General features: G+C 30.2%; 2 protein-coding genes across 6 annotated transcripts; one reads left to right on the forward strand and one right to left on the reverse strand.

The window, feature by feature from the left end:
* Nucleotides 1–835: 835 nt before the first annotated feature.
* On the reverse strand, nucleotides 836–4,944 carry LOC130451799 (6-phosphogluconate dehydrogenase, decarboxylating). The gene is made up of 6 exons (XM_056791048.1): nucleotides 4,486–4,944; nucleotides 3,494–3,876; nucleotides 2,989–3,333; nucleotides 2,064–2,332; nucleotides 1,168–1,405; nucleotides 836–1,096 (listed from the first exon to the last, which is right to left on the reverse strand). Exons 1-6 carry the CDS (start codon nucleotides 4,491–4,493, stop codon nucleotides 894–896), a joined length of 1,446 nt encoding a protein of 481 aa, XP_056647026.1. The 5' UTR covers nucleotides 4,494–4,944; the 3' UTR covers nucleotides 836–893.
* Nucleotides 4,945–5,055: 111 nt separating this feature from the next.
* On the forward strand, nucleotides 5,056–23,621 carry LOC130451800 (cytoplasmic aconitate hydratase-like). Of its 5 annotated transcripts, none has more exons than XM_056791053.1 (16): nucleotides 5,056–5,178; nucleotides 7,829–7,907; nucleotides 8,917–9,009; nucleotides 9,114–9,280; nucleotides 9,517–9,662; nucleotides 10,772–10,841; nucleotides 11,656–11,787; nucleotides 11,879–12,073; nucleotides 12,135–12,306; nucleotides 13,036–13,253; nucleotides 19,518–19,827; nucleotides 20,440–20,796; nucleotides 20,850–21,075; nucleotides 21,322–21,487; nucleotides 21,547–21,669; nucleotides 23,147–23,621. In XM_056791053.1, the coding sequence occupies exons 2-16, from the start codon at nucleotides 7,898–7,900 to the stop codon at nucleotides 23,447–23,449; spliced, it is 2,688 nt and encodes an 895-aa protein (XP_056647031.1). In that variant the 5' UTR covers nucleotides 5,056–5,178; nucleotides 7,829–7,897; the 3' UTR covers nucleotides 23,450–23,621. The 5 variants fall into 5 exon arrangements, with proteins under 5 accessions (XP_056647031.1, XP_056647027.1, XP_056647030.1 ...); XM_056791049.1 differs by lacking the exon at nucleotides 5,056–5,178 and adding an exon at nucleotides 7,352–7,635; XM_056791052.1 differs by lacking the exon at nucleotides 5,056–5,178 and adding an exon at nucleotides 7,356–7,635 and having other exon boundaries at nucleotides 7,803–7,907.
* Nucleotides 23,622–23,947: the final 326 nt, after the last annotated feature.

Here is a 23,947-nt window from a genome sequence, read left to right on the forward strand (position 1 = left end):
ACACTTTATTTACACTGCGCATGCTTGAGAATGCGCAGAACCGAGCTGGAACCTCGGAGGATAGAGAAATCGTTGGCAATCTGTCTTCCTTAATCGGAACAGCTTCCACTTATAGAAACTATCCATATAGAAGTATTACATATATGGTTGCGCTCACCTCGCATGTATAATCACAGAGCATACCAATGGTATGTTGTGTGTATAACTATTAGTGGGTCAGAGCTAGCGTTTATAGAGATGTTCCGGCAATCCTAATAATGAAGTCACTTTTTACAATCTTAAAACTGTTATTGCAACGGAGCTCTTCCCTTTTTGTCGAAAATGTACCATAATTCATATTGGATTAATTGTTACTTCACTTCATTATTATATTCTAAACGCACGTTTTCATCAAGTCGACATATTATTATAAACCTACAGCACTCAATTTGATTTCCCCTTATAACTTTTCTACAACACCCACGTTTTCGTTCAGCTAACGAACTCTAAATAATAAACTCTGTTTCTTTTCAAATGCAGATTCATAAATGTAATTTGAGCTATTATTGTCTTGAAGAGTAACTAATTCTTCGACAAAGCGTCATTGTATTGGGGTGAAATTAATCGAATAAAAAACTAGGACAAACTTCCAATTGAAAACCATAGCAATATATGAGAGATACCAAGACAATATTCAAATTACTGACCATACTGTTAATACCACTACATCAACACTAATAATTACACTACCTGATTTTTTTGAGCCGGATATGTACTATAGGAGGTCCAAGTAGTCAGTGAAATTATTGGTGTTGTCGTAGTATATAACCAACAGTACCAAAAAATAACCGAAAACAGTAAATATTTTATTCAAAAACATGTAAGGTATACATTAAATAACAAATACAGACAATTCACGCATCGTATGTTGAAGCAGAAACGTTTCCTCCATGTCCAGTCCAATTGGTGTGAATGAAATTACCTTCTTGTCCCAATAATTCGTAAGTATGTGCTCCAAAGTAGTCTCTTTGAGCTTGAAGTAGGTTTGCTGGCAAACGCTCAGACCTGTAACCATCGTAGAAAGCCAAAGCGGTACTTAAAGCTGGTGTTGGAATGCCTAGAAATGAATAAACATAAACATAAAACACTTAATGCATAAGAGACGTCCTAAATGAAGATATTGGTTACCTATGTTGACAGCTGTAGATACAACATTCCTCCAACCAGTTTGAGCTTTGGTGATAGCATTTAGGAAAAAGGGATCTAATAATAACGATTTTAAATTGATGTCTTTGTCAAAAGCTTCTTTAATTTTTCCAAGGAATACTGATCTAATGATACAACCTCCTCTCCACATCAAGGCAATCGCTCCGTAATCAAGGTCCCAATTGTGTACTTTGGCTGCTTCTCTCAATAACATGAAACCCTGCAACAATACAAGTTTCAACATGACTTAGAATGTATAACAATTAGTTTATTTTTTTCTAAATTTGTTACCGTAAAATTCACAATAGTTCAGAATTACGATTTGAAGAAGTAAATGGTGAATATTATTTTTTTAAACATCTGCTAAACAGTTTGATGATGGAGTTACATACAACCACCTGCCATATCCTATGAGTTTTGATGAGTAAGTGAAGTTATTTTGTACTTTCGATTTATTTAGACTCGATTTAACTATAATCATTTCATTTTTGTATTTATATGATATGGAATAAGTATTTACACCCCTTGAGAGGGCTGTATCGTATTGCTCAGTTTTAAAAAGGGGAATATTAAGCAGTACTCTAATCTTTGAATTAACTCTCTCGAAACTACTGTACTCATTTCTAGCCCTCTTATATGAGTTAGATAAAAAAATATCTCAATATACATATGAGAAGAAAATTCTGTATAATTTCGTAAGTAATAAGAAATTAACTAATCTATGTTTCTTTACACTATATTATATAATACTATTAGAACAACTCTTTACTTCCCTTTACTGACAAGATCAGATGCAATAATTTTTAAACAGAAGAGAGAATAAAAAATTTGAATAGTGTATTAATTAAATTTGAAATGTACATTAAATATCACCTTACTTGTGTATAAGATACAATTTTGGCAGCATAAAGTGCCTGTTCTAAATCATCTAGAAACTTCTTTTTATCCCCTGTAAATTTTATATTAGGTCCTTGAAGTTTAGTACTAGCATGCTGTCTCTCTTTTTTAAGAGCCGAAAGACAACGACTGAACACAGCTTCTCCTATTAGAGTTACAGGAACGCCATAGTTAAGTGCTGATATGGCAGTCCATTTTCCTGTTCCTTTTTGACCAGCAGTGTCTCTAATTTTTGGAAGAAGATACTCCCCTGAAAATTGATCAAGAAATATAAGTTTTATAGAAATTAAAAACTTCTGAGGGGATTGGGACAGTATTACCATGCTTTAGTTCAAATTTAATGGATATATTTTTAGTTTAAACTACACACAAGATGTCTGTGGTTTCCCTGCAATCTAGTTGAGCCACATAAGCTGGCTCAACAAATTGCTGACCTTAGCAAAATATAGCTACAGCTATACCAACCACAAAATCTGATATGTAATCTTTCTATATGTTGTCAAGAGACTAGCATATGATCCTTTCAACTTTGGAATATACACAGGAAGATGAAATAAGACTATATCCTGTAATTATCTGGAAATCTAATGTTCTCAAAGCTGTTAATCTTACAATTATACTTAAAGATATCTATGCTATTATAATTTATATTGAAATCTGCCTTATCTTCAATAATATTCATCTATTTGTTTTAATTCAATATTTATATAAAAGATAATATTTTATAACTTCTAAGCAAATTACCAATGAAAATAAATGTAATGTTGAAAGTCGAGATATAGAAAGTATTCTAAAAATATTGTTTCTCTATTTACGACAAAAAAAATTACAATAATAATTCAAGATATAAAATTCCCATTTTCTAGTCCAGTAAATAATTTTTGTTTTAATCACACCACTACTTACCATCTGAACCTTTATATCGCAAAATATCTCTGGTAATTTCAATCAAGAAACTATCCAAAGCACCCTTGTTCCATTTTTCAAAAGTGTCTGCCATTTCTTCTTGATCAATACCAATTGCAGTCATTAAATGATAGACTTCTCCAATAAGCTGCATATCTCCATATTCTATACCATTGTGTACCATTTTAACAAAATGACCAGCACCATCACTTCCCACCCAATCACAACAAGGTTGACCATCGGCTTTAGCGGAGATACCTTGGAAGATATCTTTTATGTAAGGCCAAGCTTCTTTATTACCTCCAGGCATTAAACTAGGACCATAGCGAGCACCTTCTTCTCCACCTAGAAATACACGATGAGATATGTAATTGTATAAAATATGAATCAATTTAAACTACTACAAAATATTTTAATCCAAACAAAATTAGTAATATATTTGTACTTTTTTTCACTAAAAAATATTTCTGGATAATCTTCCAAAAATTTTTGCAAATAAAATTACCTGATACACCCGATCCAACAAATCGGATTCCTTTTTCTGATAATTCCTTAGTTCTTCTTTCACTGTCCTGATACTCAGAATTTCCACCATCGATAATAATATCTCCTCTTTCTAAATGAGGAACAAGTTGGTTGATAAAATTGTCTACAGCATCTCCTGCTTTCACAAGTAACATTACCCTCCTGGGTGCTTTAAGTTTTGAACATAAGTCTGCAATAGATTCAGCTCCTATGATGCTTTTTCCTTTGGCTTCATTTGCAAGGAAATGGTGGACTTTTTCTATGGATCTGTTGAAGGCTACTACTGTGAAGCCATGATCTGCCATGTTAAGGATGAGATTTTGGCCCATGACGGCCAAACCAATTAAGCCAATGTCTCCTTTTCTAAATAATAATTTATACATTTGTAATTATTGCATGTTTTGTCAAATTATATTTATTGGAATTTGTTATTCAATTTTATAACTTCAAAATTCCATATTTTTTAAATATATAATCAATTAAAGCACTTGTAACTTGAAGGTCATCTTTTTAGAATTATTAGATTATATCTTCACAGTATGAAAAGTATATTTAAAAATTGATTAGTGAAATTTCATTTATCAATCTTATCCAATAGTAACTTAATATAACAAAAATCATCCGTTGTTTCAACTTTTTTTATTAATAACATTGGAGAAAGATTAAAGCAAAACGATCTCAACTGGGTTGAAAAAATTCTATCCCAGTGAATATGTAAAGTAAAATCATATTTGTATCCGAAAAAGGTTTAAGACTTTTTTAAATACGCAGTTAAAAATTCATGTGTCCTACTTATTCAATTTTTTACAATTCTGCATGTCAGTAACTAGAATGATTTGCAAAAAACTTAATTATGACATGTTACTTTCTATATCGTTAATAAAAGATGTGATTGAGAAAGAATTAGATAACTGGTTAATATCGATTAAAGGTCAACTCCAACAATTAAAAGAATTACAAGAAAAAACTTACTTTGCCATTATAAAACGACCTGTTGATCCAATAATGTTTGAAGGTTAGGTGTGCGTTAGTCCGGACGATTTATATCGTCACGTCGGCGATTAATGTAGTGATTTGATTATTGCAATACACAATTCATAACCAGGTTGGTTTTATCAAGCTATTCCCCTCTATTTTAAATGAACTGCTATTGGTAAGGAGTCACATTGAATTACTGAAGGTCAAGGAATTTCAGAAGAGAATCAAAATTTTGAATTTAACGTGTGATTGAAAGTACAACGCAACTTTTATACATTAATAATTAATTTAGGAACTCAGATATAAATGGATACCGTTTTATTAGAAAATCCTACTCTCTCTGTTTCAAATTAACGTTTATTTTATTATAACTAACATTCTTATTTATTTTTCTTCGAGCTACTTCTTTTTTGCAGTTTTATTTTTCAATTAATCTGGAGAGTGTTTATTATTGGGTCCAGAACGAAAAATTTGAATTTTTGTACTTATTTTACGCAGTCTAAATATCAGGCAATTTCAATATAGTTTTGTTATGTGTGTTGCGTGATTTAAAGGCGGTTCTTCACTGAACAGATACAACCAAAAAAATGTAGTTGTAAAGGCAAACGGTCGTATTTTCTGTTGGCTGGGTTGATAAGAATTTTGGGAGTTACATTTTCGTCACAAAATAACTGCCTTGTTCTGCAAGTAAGTGAGTGGAATGTACTTACTGTATTGTTTTTAATCAGTTAAAATACATTGAAGACATTTTTTCGGAATCATTTCCGTAAACACACCATAACAAGAAAAGTGGTATTATATGTATGACTGAATAAATAAACTTATAAAACAGGTGTTATACCAAATCTGACATATGTATCAAACTTGGCGTTAAAATTTTTTTGTGAAAGTATTAAATTTACAGTCGAGGTGCTAACAAGTACCATAAATAAAAGTGTACAATTCAATTCTACTTCAACTGCATTCAGTATTGATACAATTATTCAATTCATGTAAATTAACATATCATTTGGAATCTGATTTTATTCGTACCAATTCAAATGCAATTTTCAGAATTCAGATTCAATTCTTACCAACTCAAAGTCAATCTTTACCATTTCAAATGAAATCTTTACTAATTTTAATTCAATGTTTAACAATTCGAAAAAATTCCACCGTTGCATAAAAATTTACTTCATTTCAATTCTTTGTAATCTAATTCAAAGCAGTTCATTACAATGCAATAATAATTCTTTTCTGAAGTGATAATGAATTAATCTCTTTGTGACTGTACCAACCAATTCTTCAGTTCTTAGACCCCCGTTTACAGTTTTTCGGAAATGATTACGAAAACTCATATTCAAAAGTTGATAAACAAGTGCACCTGCAAACCTCGCCTTCGGCTCGGTTTTTGACACTTTGCGCTCGGTTTGCAAGAGAGATCACTTTTTTTATTTTGGTTTGAAGCACTTTCACCTACCTTTTTCTATCACGAATTTTTTTCATTCTCTGACGTATACTTTGCTTGCGTCCACTGCTAGGAGTTAAATTGGTCTTGTATTTTGGCATATTTGCTTGAATAAGTCTCGCCACACAAATATAGTCAAATTCACTTTTGTGTTTTTTGCACTGCACTGCACTGAACTGTAAGATAATTTCGTGAAAATGCGAGAATGAAAAGACTTGTTTTCAAGACAAAGTTCACTAAACGACTGTCCCTTATAATACAAGGTCAAAATCTCTCCACTTTATGTGGGGAGTTTGTTTATATTACGTAAAACACTTCATCTCTTATCATTATAGCTTTGGTTCTCACTCAAGTGCTCAGCTAAGGGTGGTTTACCACCAAAATCGTGCATCCAGACTAAACAACCGGCCACGCTTCCCTTCGCGTTGATTTTACAAACATTCAACGTCCACTTTTATTCGCAATTTATCGGGTTTATATTGTTAATAGTAAAGGACACCGATGGGAAATAAAAAATTGTTTAATAGTATTAAATTTACCAAAAGGTGTATAACAGAAAATTTTAAACGTTAAACATATTATTGAGAAACTATATGTACCTAGATAATTAGAAATATAATATTTTTAAACTAAGTAAATATTAATTTTTGTTTTCTGTCCAGTCTGTTTAGGCACCACCCTGATATTTCAAGTATATTTAAAGAGTAATCTTCAGCATTTCTAAATTACTCACTTCTGTGAGTTATTATTAATAACAGTGTAAGGGACAGTCGCGCGCAACAAAAGTGAGTCGAAAATCTGTATTTCAGTTAAAAGTGTCTCTACGTCGTCTCATGTCTTTAGCTACACAACACTCATTTACACTTTAGAGCGGTATCTCTTTCCGAACTTTCGTTGTGCAGTCGACGAAAATATTCGTCGGCCGTACATTACCGCCTTAATTAGTAGATTTTCATTGAAAGTGAAAACATTTAATAAATATATAGGTTTATAAGTAGGTTGTTTTTTTTTCCATATCATGTAAAAGGTGATGAATCTTTTAACGAGCAGTACTCTTTGTATAGATGCCTTCATGACGTTTAACAATCAAAACTCAAGTAAAACTTGACTCGCATGATGAAAAGAAGAGTGTCGAATTTAAGTTTTGTTTCTACAAAATAAACACGACATTCTGTAAAATTTACACTTTATCATCATCAAACGTATGCATTATTTCAAAACTATTAAATAATTAGAATCAAAGTATGGTAGATTTAATCAATGACATGAATATTACAAAATTGAAAAAACTGGTTTAATAAGGATTATTCTACTAATTATGCGTTCGATTAATGATTACTCATATTTTTAAAGCCCAAACTTTATTACGGAGCAACTACGTTTTTAATCTATAAATATTTTAAGCTCTTTTTTAATTACAGTGCCAAACAAACAAAAAAACTCGTTTACACTTCTGTTATTGGAATAAAAGCGCAGGACTAGTGCTGTGTAAACAAACATTGTTCAAATGATATTGATGTTATTGTGTTTTTTACTACATCAGCATAGATAACATTTGTATTATACAATATTCCAGTTCCTGTATAATTTTCCGTAATTTTCTTTTTGTTACATAAATATGTATTAAATATTTTGCTATTGAACATATATTATTACATAACATATGAATGTAACTGGAACTCCAACAATTTCATTAAGTAGGTAATAACCTTCATATAGTGGAAAATATTTTCATTAAAAAGGAAAGCTCAATTATCGGGTTATCTTCATTGTATCACTTTAGTTCTTAACATATAACTAAATTTAATTTATAAAAATACTACTCCATACGTTTTTATTGATATCTAATCAACATTTATTATAGATACATATAACATACATTAATTTTAGAGGTTAAGGATCAAACTTAATTCCAAGTTTGGAAAATTTTAGTGTTACGTGACTACTGCTCGAAGCACTATGGCAGAAGGTAAGTTCTCAATATTTATATAAATTTATGAGAAAAACATGATATACTATAAATATTTTTAAGTATTACTGAGTTCATGAGAGAGTAATGGTAGTTCTGGTCTTCTGAAATTCATGTTTGTCACAAAGCATGTATGAAATGGTGTTTCCAATATTATGCGATTCTTGTTTTTGATTACCAAAATAAATGAAAAAGGTGTCTTCATTTTTTTTTATAACCAATTGAAATTACAGTGTACGATGTTATAAAATTAGGTATTCAAAAAAAATCAAAGTAGATATTTTATACATGAAATTTTAAGTATTTCACAAATATATAGGGTGATGTACTATGTATTTATTTTGATGAGCAAAATTGTGTAATGGTTTAATGGTTTTAATCATATTTAAGTTTGTCCATCTGAAGTAGTGTTAGAGCTAGCTTCTATTTGCGTTATTGTTTAAAAATATATTTGATATTATACTGTTTTAAATTAAAAAAAATTCAACACTATTGGAGCTTAACAATTTCAGTTTGGGAATGTATTGCCCAGTAACAACTCATATAAAACTCATAAAAAATTAACACAAATATCATAATGAATAGAAAGTAAATCGAATGAAAAATTTGTATCAGAAATGAATGGGAATAGGAATATATGCATCAATCAAAGAAAATTGAATTTATAGGAAATTTGTTAAGGTATAACAAAATCTGAGATGCTTATAGGATGATCTTAAAAGTAAAATTATAAGGTCATTATGAGCTTCACTTTTCAAAATAGCTATGTTAGGTTTTTCCAGACTATACAAGGTGCTATGTATGACATCCTGTACATATTTAATTATGATATAAAATATATATGATTTTTTCAAATAAATTTACCAATATTAGTAATATATTCGATTAGATTCATTAACAAAATAAAGTTATAATCCATTAATTTTTGATTGTAGTAAAATGTTTATAAAATATAAAGAATTAAAATAAAAAAGTGTGGTAAGAATTTATTTACAGATTTTGTTTTCAGGACCCAATCCTTTTGACAAATATTTAAAAACATTAGAAGTAAATGGAAAACAGTATAAATACTATGACATTGCTCAACTTCATCCCAATTATGGTAAGTGTGTGGTTAATGATCATACAAAACTTATTTGATTTGTATGAAATACTGGTTCTCATGTGAATAATGTTTTTAAACTTTGGAAAAATATCTTGCTTTAGATCGTTTGCCTTACTCCATAAGAATCCTTTTGGAATCAGCTGTTAGAAATTGTGATAACTTTGCCATCAAAGAAGCAGATGTTGAAAATATTTTAAATTGGGAAAAAAATCAAAATGTTAAAGGGGGCATTGAAATACCTTTTAGACCTGCTAGAGTTATTCTTCAGGTAAGTTCCTGAAATACACTATGTTTGCACTGGTGATAAAAACCTAACAAATATTCAGTGAATCAGAAAAAATTATATAAATATTGAGAGGCAATGGAAAAAGGTGACCTTATATAGGTATAACGTAAATAACCACTGTGCATATATAAAATATTGTGAGTGTTCACCAAACTAACATTAGTTTGAAAGTTTCTGTAAGTTTTCTCTATTTCTAGATTTTTAAATATGGTTTTTAGGACCTTACCGGTGTACCAGCTGTGGTGGATTTTGCAGCTATGAGAAACGCCATCATGGATCTGGGATCAGATCCACAGAAAATAGATCCAATATGTCCTGTAGATTTGGTTATAGATCATTCTGTACAAGTGGATTTTACTAGATCGTAAGCTTTGTTATCTAAACTTAATTACCATTTCAATTTCAATACATTAGTATTTTGTTAATATAGTTGCACAATACAGTCACAACAAAAAAGTGTTTAATATTTTAGTTATGTATAAATATTAGTATCAGTGTATTTCAAGCCTTTAGTAAATAAATATAGTTAAAAATAGGTTAGAAAGATTGGGCTCCATATAAATATTTTTTCAAAATCTTAACAACCACACTTGACAAATGACTATCCTTCAAAATCATATAAGTATGTGATAATTTTACTGCTTGTTATTAGCTGTTATTCCTAAGAACTTTCAACTAGCCTATTCCCAAAAAGTTTATGAGAAATAAGGTTTCAATATCAATTGGGATTTGAGAGTGGAAGCCAACAGATAATTTATCATGCAATCTATACCTGTATGTGGAAGTATTATGGATGTGTGAAGGATCTATTGTGCCCCCTTTCTTACTGCGATACTGGGGAACTCGGTTTTTACAGCTAATTTGCTAATCCCACTCTTTTTAGAAATCTTTTCAGAGATCTTTCTATTCTATTTCATACACCTCCGAGTGTAGTACTTTGGAGCTTCTTATTGTTTCTTTGAAACAAAATCTACACGCCTACCATCTTCAGGTGTCCATTGAGGTAACAGTGCCTCTATAAGACTCTTGTTACTTTTCTTAGGTTGATATTTTCAGCAGATTTTATCTGGTTGTAGTTTACCAGGAGAGTCTTTGCCTGTCTCAACCCCTGTAGGTTGTCCCAATAATTGGTTTTGCTAGTATTTACCTTCTTTTTCAATCCTCTTTTTATTGCTTTGTAGCTGATACCACAGAAGGGCTCAGGTCCCATGAAGGGCTTGTCTGCCCTCGAAGCATTATGCATTTTTAGGGTATTTATTTGTTAAAGTTTATGTGGCATCAATGTTAGGGAAAATGTATTAAATTCTCTCTAGTATGTCAAATTATAGAGTACAAACTTAGTCTCTATTTTCTCTATTTTTATGTATTCGTTATGAAAATTAATTTTTTGTAACTGAGCTAGGCAGATCACAAGTAAAACACAAACATGCGGAAAACCTTATTTTGTGTAATTTTAGTTTATTCTGTTATCAGGGGCGACGCTTTGCAAAAAAATCAAGATCTGGAATTTGAACGTAATCAAGAGAGGTTCGAGTTTTTGAAAGTAAGATAATCTCAAATTTTCATATCTATAATCATTGTTTGAGGAAAGAGTTATTAAATATTTACATTAATGTTGTTAAAAGCTAGATTTCAAGTATTATATAATAATAATAATTTTTAAATTTAGTAAATGCTGATAAAAAAGTCGATTATCATATTTTTTCATTCAACAACAACATGTAAAATGCTACTAAAACGTTATGATTTTTGAACGTATTGCAAATGTTTTGCAAAGTACAAACAACTTGCTCTATAAACCGCCATCACTCATCATTCATCCTATTAAAGAGATATTAAAAGAAAACATAATCGTCTTGAAGAAATAAAAATGTGAACAAAATGAGTTAGGCACGTTAACAGCTGCAGAGTAAGTAAAAGGATGTAGACACAGTAGCAAAGCAATCATAACAATAATAGACAACTGAAGGAATATTCAGAATAGCAAAAATAGAGTATGCAAACTGTAAAGAGATCATTAATTTATGCTTCGAAAACCTGGATATTGAATGGAAAGGAACCAGGGGATTATAGTTAATTTCCAGAATTGTATAAAAAATTTAATTTTCTGGAATCGACTAAATTTGATAAGTATTATAGGAAAGAAATATTTAGAAGAGGTGTTAATAGACTTGAAAACAGTTTGAATAGATACAAATACAAGTTTAGAATAAAGTGAAAGATCTTGAAGTCCTGACTCCCTAGGCTTGTAACACTAATTTATATAACAATAGCTTCTTCATACCTCGTAAATATTGTCATACTATTCATATTTTCATTAAATCTTTTTACTAATAAAAAAAAACAACATTTTTCAGTGGGGAGCAAAAGCTTTTAATAACATGCTCATTGTTCCACCAGGAAGCGGTATTGTTCACCAAATCAATTTAGAATTCTTAGCTAGAGTTGTATTTACTGATGCAAATGGTATCTTATATCCAGACACTGTGGTAAGAATTGTTTTCTATACTATTTTATTTATCCATTTTATAAGTTTTTATAGATCATTAATAGGAATTGAATAAGAAAACTTTTTTTTAGGTTGGCACAGATTCACATACCACCATGATTAATGGTTTGGGAGTTGTAGGTTGGGGTGTAGGAGGTATTGAAGCTGAAGCTGTTATGTTAGGTCAATCAATTAGTATGTTATTACCTGAAGTTGTCGGTTACAAGCTCTATGGTGAATTAAATGAATATGTTACTTCTACTGATCTTGTTCTTACTATAACTAAGGTTGGCGTATTTAAAATTGTTTAATGTCAATTTTAATGAGATTTTTTTTCATTTTTGGTAGAATTTACGTCAATTGGGAGTTGTTGGAAAGTTTGTTGAATTTTATGGACCAGGTGTTGCTGCTCTATCCATAGCCGACAGGGCCACCATTGCAAATATGTGTCCTGAATATGGAGCCACAGTTGGACATTTTCCAGTAGATGAAAACTCTTTGGCATACTTGAGACAAACAAGTAAGTATTAATTGATAAATATTTGAATTATTTGGATAATATATTTCCATTAAACATATATCGAATATCTACAAGTTGCTTTATCAAAGAAAGAAATATGTGGTCCCTGGATTAAAACAAAATGAATTGTCGAATAATAGGTGTTTATTTTTCTTTTTTTTAAATACAAAAAGGTACAAATAAAACTGAAACAGTCCAGGCACATTGGTGGTTCTCGTACAGAGAACATTGTAACTTTTTTTGTTTTATTCCATATTATAACAGCTAGAACAAAATTGCCTTATAGTATGACATAATCCTGGTTTCTTTTTGTAAATGTTTCAAATTTGGTTCAAAACAACTTCAAGATTACAATTCAATTGTTGTATAAGATATTTTATAAGTTATGGATAAATTTTCATTAAGTAATTCAAAAGCTAGTTTCCTGTGCCACTTTAATGATTTATAGCAAGGATTGTTGTAGGCATCTATCTGATCAGAAATATAAACAGCTCCTTTGCCTTTATTTAATCTAAAATCATTTTTGGTTTTAGCTTAGTTCTTCCTCTATATCTCACTTCTTGTTGCTATATTGAATGTCTCGTGGACTTGAGTCACGACAATGTTGGGACCATTGGCCCGTCATCAAATATATTCAAATATTTCAAGAATTTTTAAAAATCTTTTAAATTGCATTTATATGTTATCAATGCCAAAGATATTTCAGATTTTTTTAAATTTTTTCTACAGATCGTTCTGAGGAGCAAATTAAAGTTATTGAAGCTTACCTACGAGCGACAAAACAACTAAGAAACTATACTTCAGAATTATCGGAACCGATTTTTAGTTATAACGAAGGATTGGACTTATCTACAGTAGAGTCTTCTGTTAGTGGTCCCAAGAGACCCAACGATAGAGTTTCTGTTGTTAACATGAAGCAAGATTTTTTGAACTGTCTATCTAATAAGGTAAGGTTTTAGTATATAAATTTATATGTACAGGGTTAGGTGCATAGTTTTTATTAAAATTAAAGGTATAGTGGTGTTAATAAAATAAAATTATCAAGTTGTATGAGATAACTAGAGAATGCTGAGGTCAAATATTATCTATTAAATAGAAACTTATTTACAATAAGCAACATACATTCTATTGAGAATTGTAGCCGCTCAAATTGAGCTCTTTTGACCCTATATTTTTTTAAGTGGTTATCCCTATTTAATTACGGCTTATCACATATTTTTGAATCATTGACTAATGTTCTGCATTTCTTTCTCTCCTGTATCTGTTTGCTCCAGTCACTTACTACCAGATTTTGCATATCTTGCACACTTTGATCTTCCGATCTATTTTTGGTCTACTAGGTAATCTTTTCTTGTTCAGTCTCCATTCTGTAATTTTCTGCCTTTCTCCATTCTTTTAATGAGTCCTTACCATTGTATTGTTTTTGCTGTAATATATTCTTAATTTCATAGTTCATAAGTCCTCTATACTCATTATTTCCAACTTTCACTGGTCCATGAATTTTTCTAATTATTCTCCCCTCATATATCCTTAGTTGTTATTCTTCCATATTTTATATATAAATTATATTAGATTAAAATATAAAAAATTAATCAGTGTGAAATAACAAAAATTTATTGGGTATAAGAAATTTTGAAATCAAGTCAAAAAGAAAATATCATTTTAAGAAATTGCCATGAAGTAGAAAATTCAAAACCAAAAATAATCCCAGGAGATTACAATCAACAAATATTTAAATTGAGAAGCCTTATCTAAATATCCAAGAAAGTGGTTTATTATTTAAGATTAGACCTAATGTGATTGCTAATGTTTATGTATATATAAGTACTAATATAAAATAATAATTATTATTCCATTTACTTATGGATAAAATCATTATAATGAAATAAATTTTGGTCCATTATATTGAATATTTATTAAATGATATACCTTTTAAAAGGCACATAATGGAGGTAAATTCTAGACATCAATATTGAGGGGAAAATAATAATTAAAACTTGAATTTTTTTTTTCAAATCGAAAAAAACACCGATTACTACAACTATCCAGTACAATCTGTTCCTTAGATCTTTACATACAATTTAAATGTCACCAACGAAATCACTCGATTCATTTTAATATATATAAAATTTTCAAAAATCATGTTATGATATTAATCTGTCACTCGACAATTATTACACTATAATCTATTCAATCACAAAGGGAAATAATTTGAAAAACAACTTTAATTTTGTTTGTTCAATAACTCTTTTATCAATACAAATAAATTTAAATGGAATTGTTTGTGATAAATATTATCTCGAAGTATTTGGATTTTTTTGGCTACAATATTAATGAAAATATTTCTAGTGCATTGTTATGTATGAAACATCAAGACTTTTTTTATTACCATTAGAATCTCGAAAGAAAAAAATATTGTTAAAAACTGAATATGAATTGTTGAGACGAATTTTTCTCCTTTGAAAAAAAAGGTTATTTATTTGTCAGTAACTTTATCATCATTAGTTTTTTGTCATATTAACATAGCAGTAATAAATAATAAGAATGATAGCATTTTGATGTTCCATACAAAAAATTATGTTTTGTCCTGAGTTTCCTTTTTTCAAAAACATAACGAGGGATGATGGTCACCCGGTGATGGTGAAAACTTCCCAACATCCTAGCAACAATCATCTTTCGATAGTTTTATAACATACCAGAAGGCTAATGATATTTTGTAGTGTAGTTGATTAGATGCCAGTCTTTACATTTAGGACAAACTACTACCCAGTGATGTATGCAAAACAGACATGTACTGAGCAATAGTTCACCCCAAATACAAAAACCTATAAAGAACGTTCATTGGTGTGTTGAAGTCTTGTAAAATTCTCCTGTTGATAATCGTTACCCAGTGATGAGAAAAACAACCATCAGACTAGGCTACGCTTACCAAAGAAAAAATTTTAAGTAAACACTGTCGAATATTGATCCAAATCACCCCTGAACATCTGAAATAAGAATATTGTTATTAGACTTTACTGGTTTGTTAGATTAACATCTTATTGGATAAGAATTTGATACTTTTTGTAAAAGAACCATATTATGGAATTTTTTAACACTATACGAAAAGATTCATGAAACAGTTGTTAATCCCTTTTATTATTCAACAGTTTCTGAAATACCCTGCTTCAAGTGAAAACACATATAAGATAAACAAAACATGTTCATTAAATTTGTTAAGATAAAACTATACAGTGTGAGTCGGTAATAAGTTGTATGTTAAGAAAATTAGAACACCAAAACTTGAATAGTTAATTTAAATTTTATAACTGTTGATTAAAAAAAAATTATCTTTATATCGATGTTCACGATTATTTTCTGAAAATAATGGATTAATTAACAATAATACATTTCGGGTAAAGATAAGCGAAGAGCAAATTTAGTCAATATTTCTTCTTCTTACCTTGCATTTGCAATTTAGTTCATTATAATATTAAAATATTCTTACCTCGAATCATTCTAAAACTATTACTGGTTCTTGTAGCTTTATTCTACCTGGAGTCAAGCAACTAATGGCTGTGATATGTTTATTATTAGTCACATCACTCCATAGTTCCTTAATTCCCCAAAGAATAAATACTCCTTTTTCACTAGAACTCTTTAGTTTTATTATCACTTGATCTGATCACCTCAGCATTTCTTTGCTGAAATCTAGAATGCACAGCTTCATGAAAATGGATAACCAAAGAGTAATTGGAACGACTTTGGAATTAAACTGACGATTCTGTTAAAATCGGGATCTTTTATATGTTTGGCCAGAAAAGGTGGGTCCCCACTGCCATTCAGTCGCTAATTACAGTCGCCATAAGCTGCTGATAACATTTTCTACAAACTAATTAACTAATAATGATTTAAATTGTTTGATTTAATTTTAATAGAATTTGTTTGTTGGTTTATGGTCTGTCAATATTTTGTGAAAATAGTATTAATAACCATTAGACGAAATTTTAGATAAATATTCCACTATTTATTTAGAATTTATTAATGATTCTTTCACTTAATGGATTCGCATCGGTAGGATTTAACAAAAAATAGGGATGCTTGGGGAAGAAGATTTCTAAGACAATATATCTCTAAATAAAATAGAAGACAATTAAGATGGTTTGGCTATGTTATGAGTAAAGGAGCAGAATGATTGATATGGAAGATATATGAAACACTAACTTACAAAAACAAGAAAGGGATACCGAGAAGGAGCTAAATCGAAGAAATAATAATGGCAGGAAATAAAACAAAAATGCAGGATACATGGATACAATTGTAGAAAAAGGAGCCCAATGACAAAACTCCAACAAACCTTATCAGACATCAGGATTAAGCTAAGCTATTTTGACACTTATATATATATTAAATACAGTTGTGTACTATTGTATATGTCTACATATAATTTAACCAAATTTCTTTATCTCTATCTATTTATTTTTCCATCTATGGTGTATATTTTCTACATAATCTTTGATAATGTACTATCCCTTATGCTAATTACTCGCTGTAACTGTTTCAGGCTTTGATCTACTGATAATACACTAACACGATGTTTGTTCAGATATGTATTTGCTTCCTCTATCATCAGTATCCATTACCTCAAAACGTTATTACTCAGGGTGATTTTTTAGATACACTTTTATTATGTTTTCATATTTTCTTCATTTATTACTTGTATTATTGTCAAACGTCCCAAGTATAAAAATTTTAGTTTCAAATATAGAAAATATAAGAGAAAGCAAACGACATGAAATAATTGCCAAATTTATGAATAAAATTGAGATCTGAAAAAATCGTTTACGGTTAATCTCTTTTTTAAAAATGGGAATAGACAGACAAACAATTATATGTCGATATGTTGAGACAGATATTTCGATTGGAAGATAGTCAGACAGGAAAGCAAAAAAATGTCAAATGTGTTATATTTAGTTTAATGTAGTTCGTAAAGAAAAAGTACCCCGAAGGAAATTTCGCGTTTTGGGCAGATTTGTACTATCCTTTTATTGAGAAGTCTAGGGATAATCCTAATTTCATAATATTGTTAAGCTAACTACATAATTAACAAATAATAAACAATATTTGTGCTACTTCTATTATTTTTCTGAACCTATGGAAATATAAATATTACTTTTTGTATACATTGTATTATAAATAAAATAGTTGGATGTGTAATTTAAACTATTTGCAACGTGTACATTATTTATTTTTGATGCTTATCTTTCGAGTAATGATTTATTTATTATACTGCATGAAATAATAAGATGTGTGTTGAGTTGTTGTTATTACGATAATTGTTTGATAGTATTTCGATATGAAAAGGCACGTATGCTTTTTAAGTAAAAATCGCAAACATTCTTTGAATAATTAAAAGTATTTGAAGGTGGTAAAGCAACAAATTAGTCATTCTATTATAACTATTCATACCATTATTATTGTTACAAATATGTAAACTGTTTCTAAGTATTTTCGAAATAAAAATTTCACTTTTACGACTTTTTATGCATGTTTAATAGTTCAATACATTTCACTGAACTAATTGCATCTTTATACCGAAATTAGGTAGAATTCCTTCAGGTTTAGAACTTTCTAGAAATGCTTTTATGTCGTGGAGAAAATATTTCCAAAGTTGTGCATTTACAATACTTTAATTTACAAAATTAGTAGCATCTTTTTTACATTTGATAATAAAGTTGGATAAAATACAGTTGGGAGTGTAATAAATAAATCAATTTTCGTTGTGGATAAAATACAGGGTGCAGCAATATTTTTTTATCACAATATTTCCATACTATACCATATTTTAATACCTAAATTGGTTTCTTAACATTAGCTGCATCTTTTTGACACTTGGTAATAGAATTGGCTATATTCTAACTTCATATTTTATTATGAAAAGTACTAGAATTTGATAACAAGTTGACTTTTGTAGTTATTTTAGTAATATTTACACAAGATCAAATAATTATCAAAAATAAATAACGACATAAATAAAGACCTAAGCTTTGAGTAAACAATTTTCACATAATATAATATTTAGAATATCAGAAAGGAGTTTGAATGAAATTTTCTTTGGAATAGATGCTTTTATGTGGCCTAGAAAGCAGAATAACATCCTAATCCTGTTTATGATCGATTTTTTGACAAAAAGCTCATTTATAAAAAAAATAATTTGAAAATTTCAATTTGGAGGAAACGAATGATTTTATTTGAGCTATTACTTACGCACATCCACTTTTTGTTCACTTTAATTGTGTTAAAAAATGTCAGGTGAGCCCAAGGAAACACTAAGAACTAAGTGAAATGAAAATCTAAATGTGGCATAATTTTTTATTGTTTATTAAAACTGTGATACACTTACCTACTTATTTATTATGTAAATATCATATTTGTTTATAAAATCGTTTACGTAATTAAACATTTCGCATTAGTTGAGTAATTACTCAATACAAAATTCAAGTACAGCAGAACCTCGATTATCCGGCCCTCATTTATACGGATTCGCGATTATCCGGACTATCAACTGCGACCAATTAAATAATTAAGTAATATTGAGCCATATTACAAAATCTTCAACATATGTACTAACTAACTAACGGAATTGGCGTTACCCCGCCCGCGCCCCTCGGGATCGCTGCCCCACGCTGATCTGCGTGTCGTTATCGCTTAAAGACATTAAAAAAAAAAGGAGAAACCAGTCGTAAGTTAGCTAGTGAAGATCGGAGTAAAAATCGGAAAAACGAACTTTTATTGTTGGTTTTTACAAAAACTATCAACTGGGCAACCGATTTCTGGCCCTTTACTCTGTGAAAAAAAAAACATATTGTAGATAATTGAACAGCAGGAAATGCAAGAAGATGAAACAGAAGAAAATATAGACGCGTGGAAAATGATGTGGGACCATCTCATGATGAATGAATTCAGGCTCTGGAAACGGCTCGCAAATGTTTTGAAAAACAAACAGAGTTTACCTCAGCTGAAACGAATTTTGAAACAAATTATACTATTATTAAATTATTCTTATCTTTTATTAATAATATTATTATTTATTAGTATTTTAATTCGCAAAACCCGTTTTTCGTCATATATTCGATTATCCGAATCGCAAACGACAACAATTTGTCCGGTTAATCGAGTTTCCACTCTGTATTATTATTAAACAAAGTGTTGTGCATTTATTCTTGTTACAGATCGGTTTTAAAGGTTTCGGGATCCCCCAAAACAAATTAAACACCTCCGCCAAATTTATGTACGATGGCACCCAATATACAATACGTCATGGTAGTGTCATAATAGCTGCCATTACTTCTTGTACAAATACTAGCAATCCAAGTGTAATGCTTGGTGCTGGTTTGCTCGCCAAAAATGCCGTAGATGCCGGTTTAACAGTTGCGCCTTACATTAAAACGAGTCTCTCACCCGGATCTGGTGTAGTAACATACTATTTGACAGAATCAGGAGTCATTCCTGCATTGGAGAAGCTAGGATTTGCTATTGTAGGTAAGATATTCTCATAAACACTCTATAATCCCGATGTCCTCACTTTAATTTGGGAATACTATAATAACAGCAACGTCTTCGGAGAATTTTTAATATGTAAGATGATTTTACTATGTACTTTCACCATTGAAGTTATCTCATTCTAAAGACTATGAAGATTTCGATAAGTTTCACCATTTTCTTAGTATTTACAACATTCTGAGTTATCTATTCCTCTGTACAACTCTAGGTCTCTTCAATGGATGACTGGTGGTAATAGAATGCCGTAAACTGTTCAGATATTCATGTTAAAAACACCTCAACTAACTGAGGTGGATAACAGGATAACTTCTTAATATCCTGCTATCTAATAAAAAACAATATATTTATTTATGGGCAGCGAATAATGACATAAAAATTATTCATTTTTGAGAAATTGCAAGAACTGCTAGACCGGTAACAGGAGTGGAAAAACTTGAGACCCACACTGTATTCTATTATCCAGATCACTTTTTAAGCACTCACGACATTTTTATTGTGTATATTAAGGCTAACAAATGGAGCTTTTTAAGCAACGATACCATCAATAAACGTAATGTTGTTTCAAATCATTGACTTAACATTGTTTTTTAGGTTTTGGTTGTATGACCTGTATTGGTAACAGTGGTGGTATAGACGAAAATATTGTGAATGCAATTGAAGAAAACGATTTGGTTTGTTGTGGCGTCCTATCTGGGAATAGAAACTTTGAAGGTCGTATTCATCCGAATACTAGAGCTAATTATTTGTGTAGTCCCCTGTTGGTAATAGCTTATGCGATTGCCGGTAGAGTCGATATTGATTTCGAAAAAGAACCTCTAGGTAAACGATCCGACGGTAGTGACGTCTACTTAAGGGACATTTGGCCTACCAGGAAAGAAATTCAAGCCGTTGAACAGAAATATGTTATTCCCGCTATGTTTAAAGAGGTTTATGGGAAAATTGAGCAAGGTATTGTTTTATTCTAAGTATTTATACTAGTCAATCAAATATTCATCTTTTAGGATCAAACAATTGGCAAAAATTGCAGGCACCTACTGGTGTCTTATATCCATGGTCAAGTGCTTCTACTTACATTAAAAAACCACCATTCTTTGACGGAATGACTTTGACACTTCCTGTAAGAAAACCTATACAGAATGCCAGAGTTCTTTTATTGTTAGGAGATTCTGTTACTACAGATCACATCAGTCCTGCTGGGTCTATAGGAAGGACCAGTCCTGCTGCAAGGTAAAGTCCTACACTGGATACTTACACTACCACTACACTCACAATTACACCATGTAACGCGTGTTTCAATAACGTTGTCTGAGTTTACCTTTGGTCTCAGAAGATGATAGCATAGTTATCGAAACGTGTGTTAGACAGTGTAATTGTGATTCTTGGTGTAGTGGTAGTACATAGTGTTTCAGTACGAATAATCGCCAATGGTTCCAGATAATTTATTGTCATGTCATTTGTTGTTTTTATTTTAAGATATTTGGCCCAACGAGGCTTGACACCGAAAGATTTCAATTCTTATGGTTCTCGACGTGGAAACGATGACGTTATGTCGAGAGGTACTTTTGCTAACATCAGATTAGTTAATAAATTCATTGCCAAAGCTGGACCTAGAACTCTCTATTTACCAACTAACGAAGAAGTGAGTTCTCAAAATTAAATTTTCTTTTCTATATCGGGTATTAATATGTTTTTTTTTAGATGGACATTTTTGATGCTGCTCAAAGATACATGAAAAATGAAATACCTCTTATAATTATTACTGGCAAAGACTACGGGTCTGGTTCAAGCAGAGACTGGGCCGCAAAGGGTCCATACTTATTGGTAAAATACTTTCATTTGGTTTTACAATGTACACGTTTATGTATATTTTGATTTGATTTTACAATTCCATAACGATTTTTGGTACAAAAAATAATTTTTTTTAATGAAACCTTCAATTTATTATTATTTTTTATGTTATTAAATATTTTGTACTAGTGGATTTATGAGTATATTCTACCATTTCATTAATTAGTTTGTTGAATACTCAATTGATTTTGTCATAAATTCTGCTTTTTATTAATTTATTCGCCAATCTCTCTATTTTATTGATAAATGTGATGATCAAAAGTTCATTGGTTCTCTTATTTTATTCAAATTTTTTATATCTCTGCTTTATATGGAAACCATCCCATATAACATATTAAATTTGCTCAAAAGTTGCCGTTTACAGATTCACTTTTTAATTTGCGAAAATCAGAAAATTTCAAAATTTATTTACTAACAATTTACTCACAGGGATATACGTTACATTTTTTTTGAGTCTTTGATATTTTTCTTTATTCCGATATCACCTAATTTGTAATTTCTGACCATTAAACAAATAATTATTATTTTATAATTACTTCAAAATACCGAAACTTTGTTAAATAAGCAAATTATGTTATAACTCATTTCTCATAGTAGTTTCTAAACCTATATACGAGGTGTCTTAATAAAGAAAAATTGTTCTATTAAAAACGTAACATAAAATTTGAATTGACTTTCTCCAAATTATTGTTCTTGGTTAGCAATACGCTCATCCCAATGTTGAATCTATTACTGGAAGGCTTCTTTCATTTGTTGTGTTGTTTATTCCTCAATACCAGGAATGGTATCTAAACGTTGCGCATTTTTTCTTTTCATCAAGAGCTAGGAGTCTCTTTGTGCTAAATCTGATGAGTAAGATGGATATGGGCAAATAGCGATCTAGTGAAAACACATCGACTTTTAGAACATTGATTTGTCATTGTGAAGAAAAGTCATTGTCCCAATTTTCAGGTATATCTTCACACATCATTTACTGTTATTTCCCTTTGAATAACCCATAATCTTTGCCTCGAAGTCATAGCCGTTGACAGAGAATATCATTTTGTGATCTTCCTTGACACTTTTTCTCAATCTGAAACAATACTTAAGGTAATTTTCAAGATCTATGTAGAAGTGGACTTAGAAGCTGATACAGCTTCAAACTTGTCACACATGAAAGCTTAAACAAATCCATTATAAGTAATTGTTGCTATAGAAATTAATTAACATCATACCTCGTAAGCATAGAATATGATGGTCTGAAGAATGGATAGAAGAAGATTCAAGCACAAGAAAAATGGAAAATTTAGATGAGGAAATAGTTTGGCAAATATAATAAATAAATAGAAAATGTCGAGTTTGGTGAAGATAAGAAATAGATAGATCATTCGATGATACATGCCGATAAGTTGTGGTTGAACCCATATTCTTTTGTGTTGCCTTTTTCCATGTATTTCTATTTTTGTTACAGGGAGTACGAGCAGTGATCGCAGAATCCTTTGAACGTATCCATCGTTCGAATTTAGTAGGGATGGGTGTGATACCTTTCCAGTTTCTTCCCGGACAAACTGCCCAACAGCTTGGTTTAACAGGCAAAGAAAGTTATACGTTCGATCTTCCTCCAGATTTAAAACCAGGCCAAAATATTAAAGTATCTACAGACACTGGAAAAATGTTTGAAGTTATCTTGAGATTCGACACCGAAGTAGATTTATTATTCTACAAACATGGAGGCATATTGAATTATATGGTTAGAAAGATGGCTAGCAAATAACTTGTAGATAGGAGAAGGAAATGGTGATGGTGTGAGCAATATTAATATGAAGCAACATACGTTGATGGATATTGTCAACTTTAATTTTATACATGTTTGATTTTATATTATCTATATGTTTTAAAAAGAAATGTTTGTTGATGATTTGGTTAATAAAGATATGTGCTTTCAATATATGTATTTTTAATTAAAAAATTTATCAAATTCAATGGAAACATTCTAAGATGAAATGTTTCAATACTGGTGTGTGAAAATTTATGATCTTAATCTAATTTTATTGATTAATTGATACCATGTTGTTGGTAGACTTGGATAGGGCTGGGCAATTATCAAAAAATATAATCTATCGAAAATAATCAATTTTTGATTATTCGAAAATCGGAAGTAAAGCTTCAAAAAAACGATTGTGGTTTGATTCCTACAAAAAACAAACCAAATAATGAACCTACAAAAGATATTTGGAAGTAAGATATTGAATTGTATTGAAATAATTATTCA

The sequence above is a fragment of the Diorhabda sublineata genome, chromosome X (genome assembly GCF_026230105.1).
Source record: "Diorhabda sublineata isolate icDioSubl1.1 chromosome X, icDioSubl1.1, whole genome shotgun sequence".
Classification (NCBI taxonomy): domain Eukaryota; kingdom Metazoa; phylum Arthropoda; class Insecta; order Coleoptera; family Chrysomelidae; genus Diorhabda; species Diorhabda sublineata.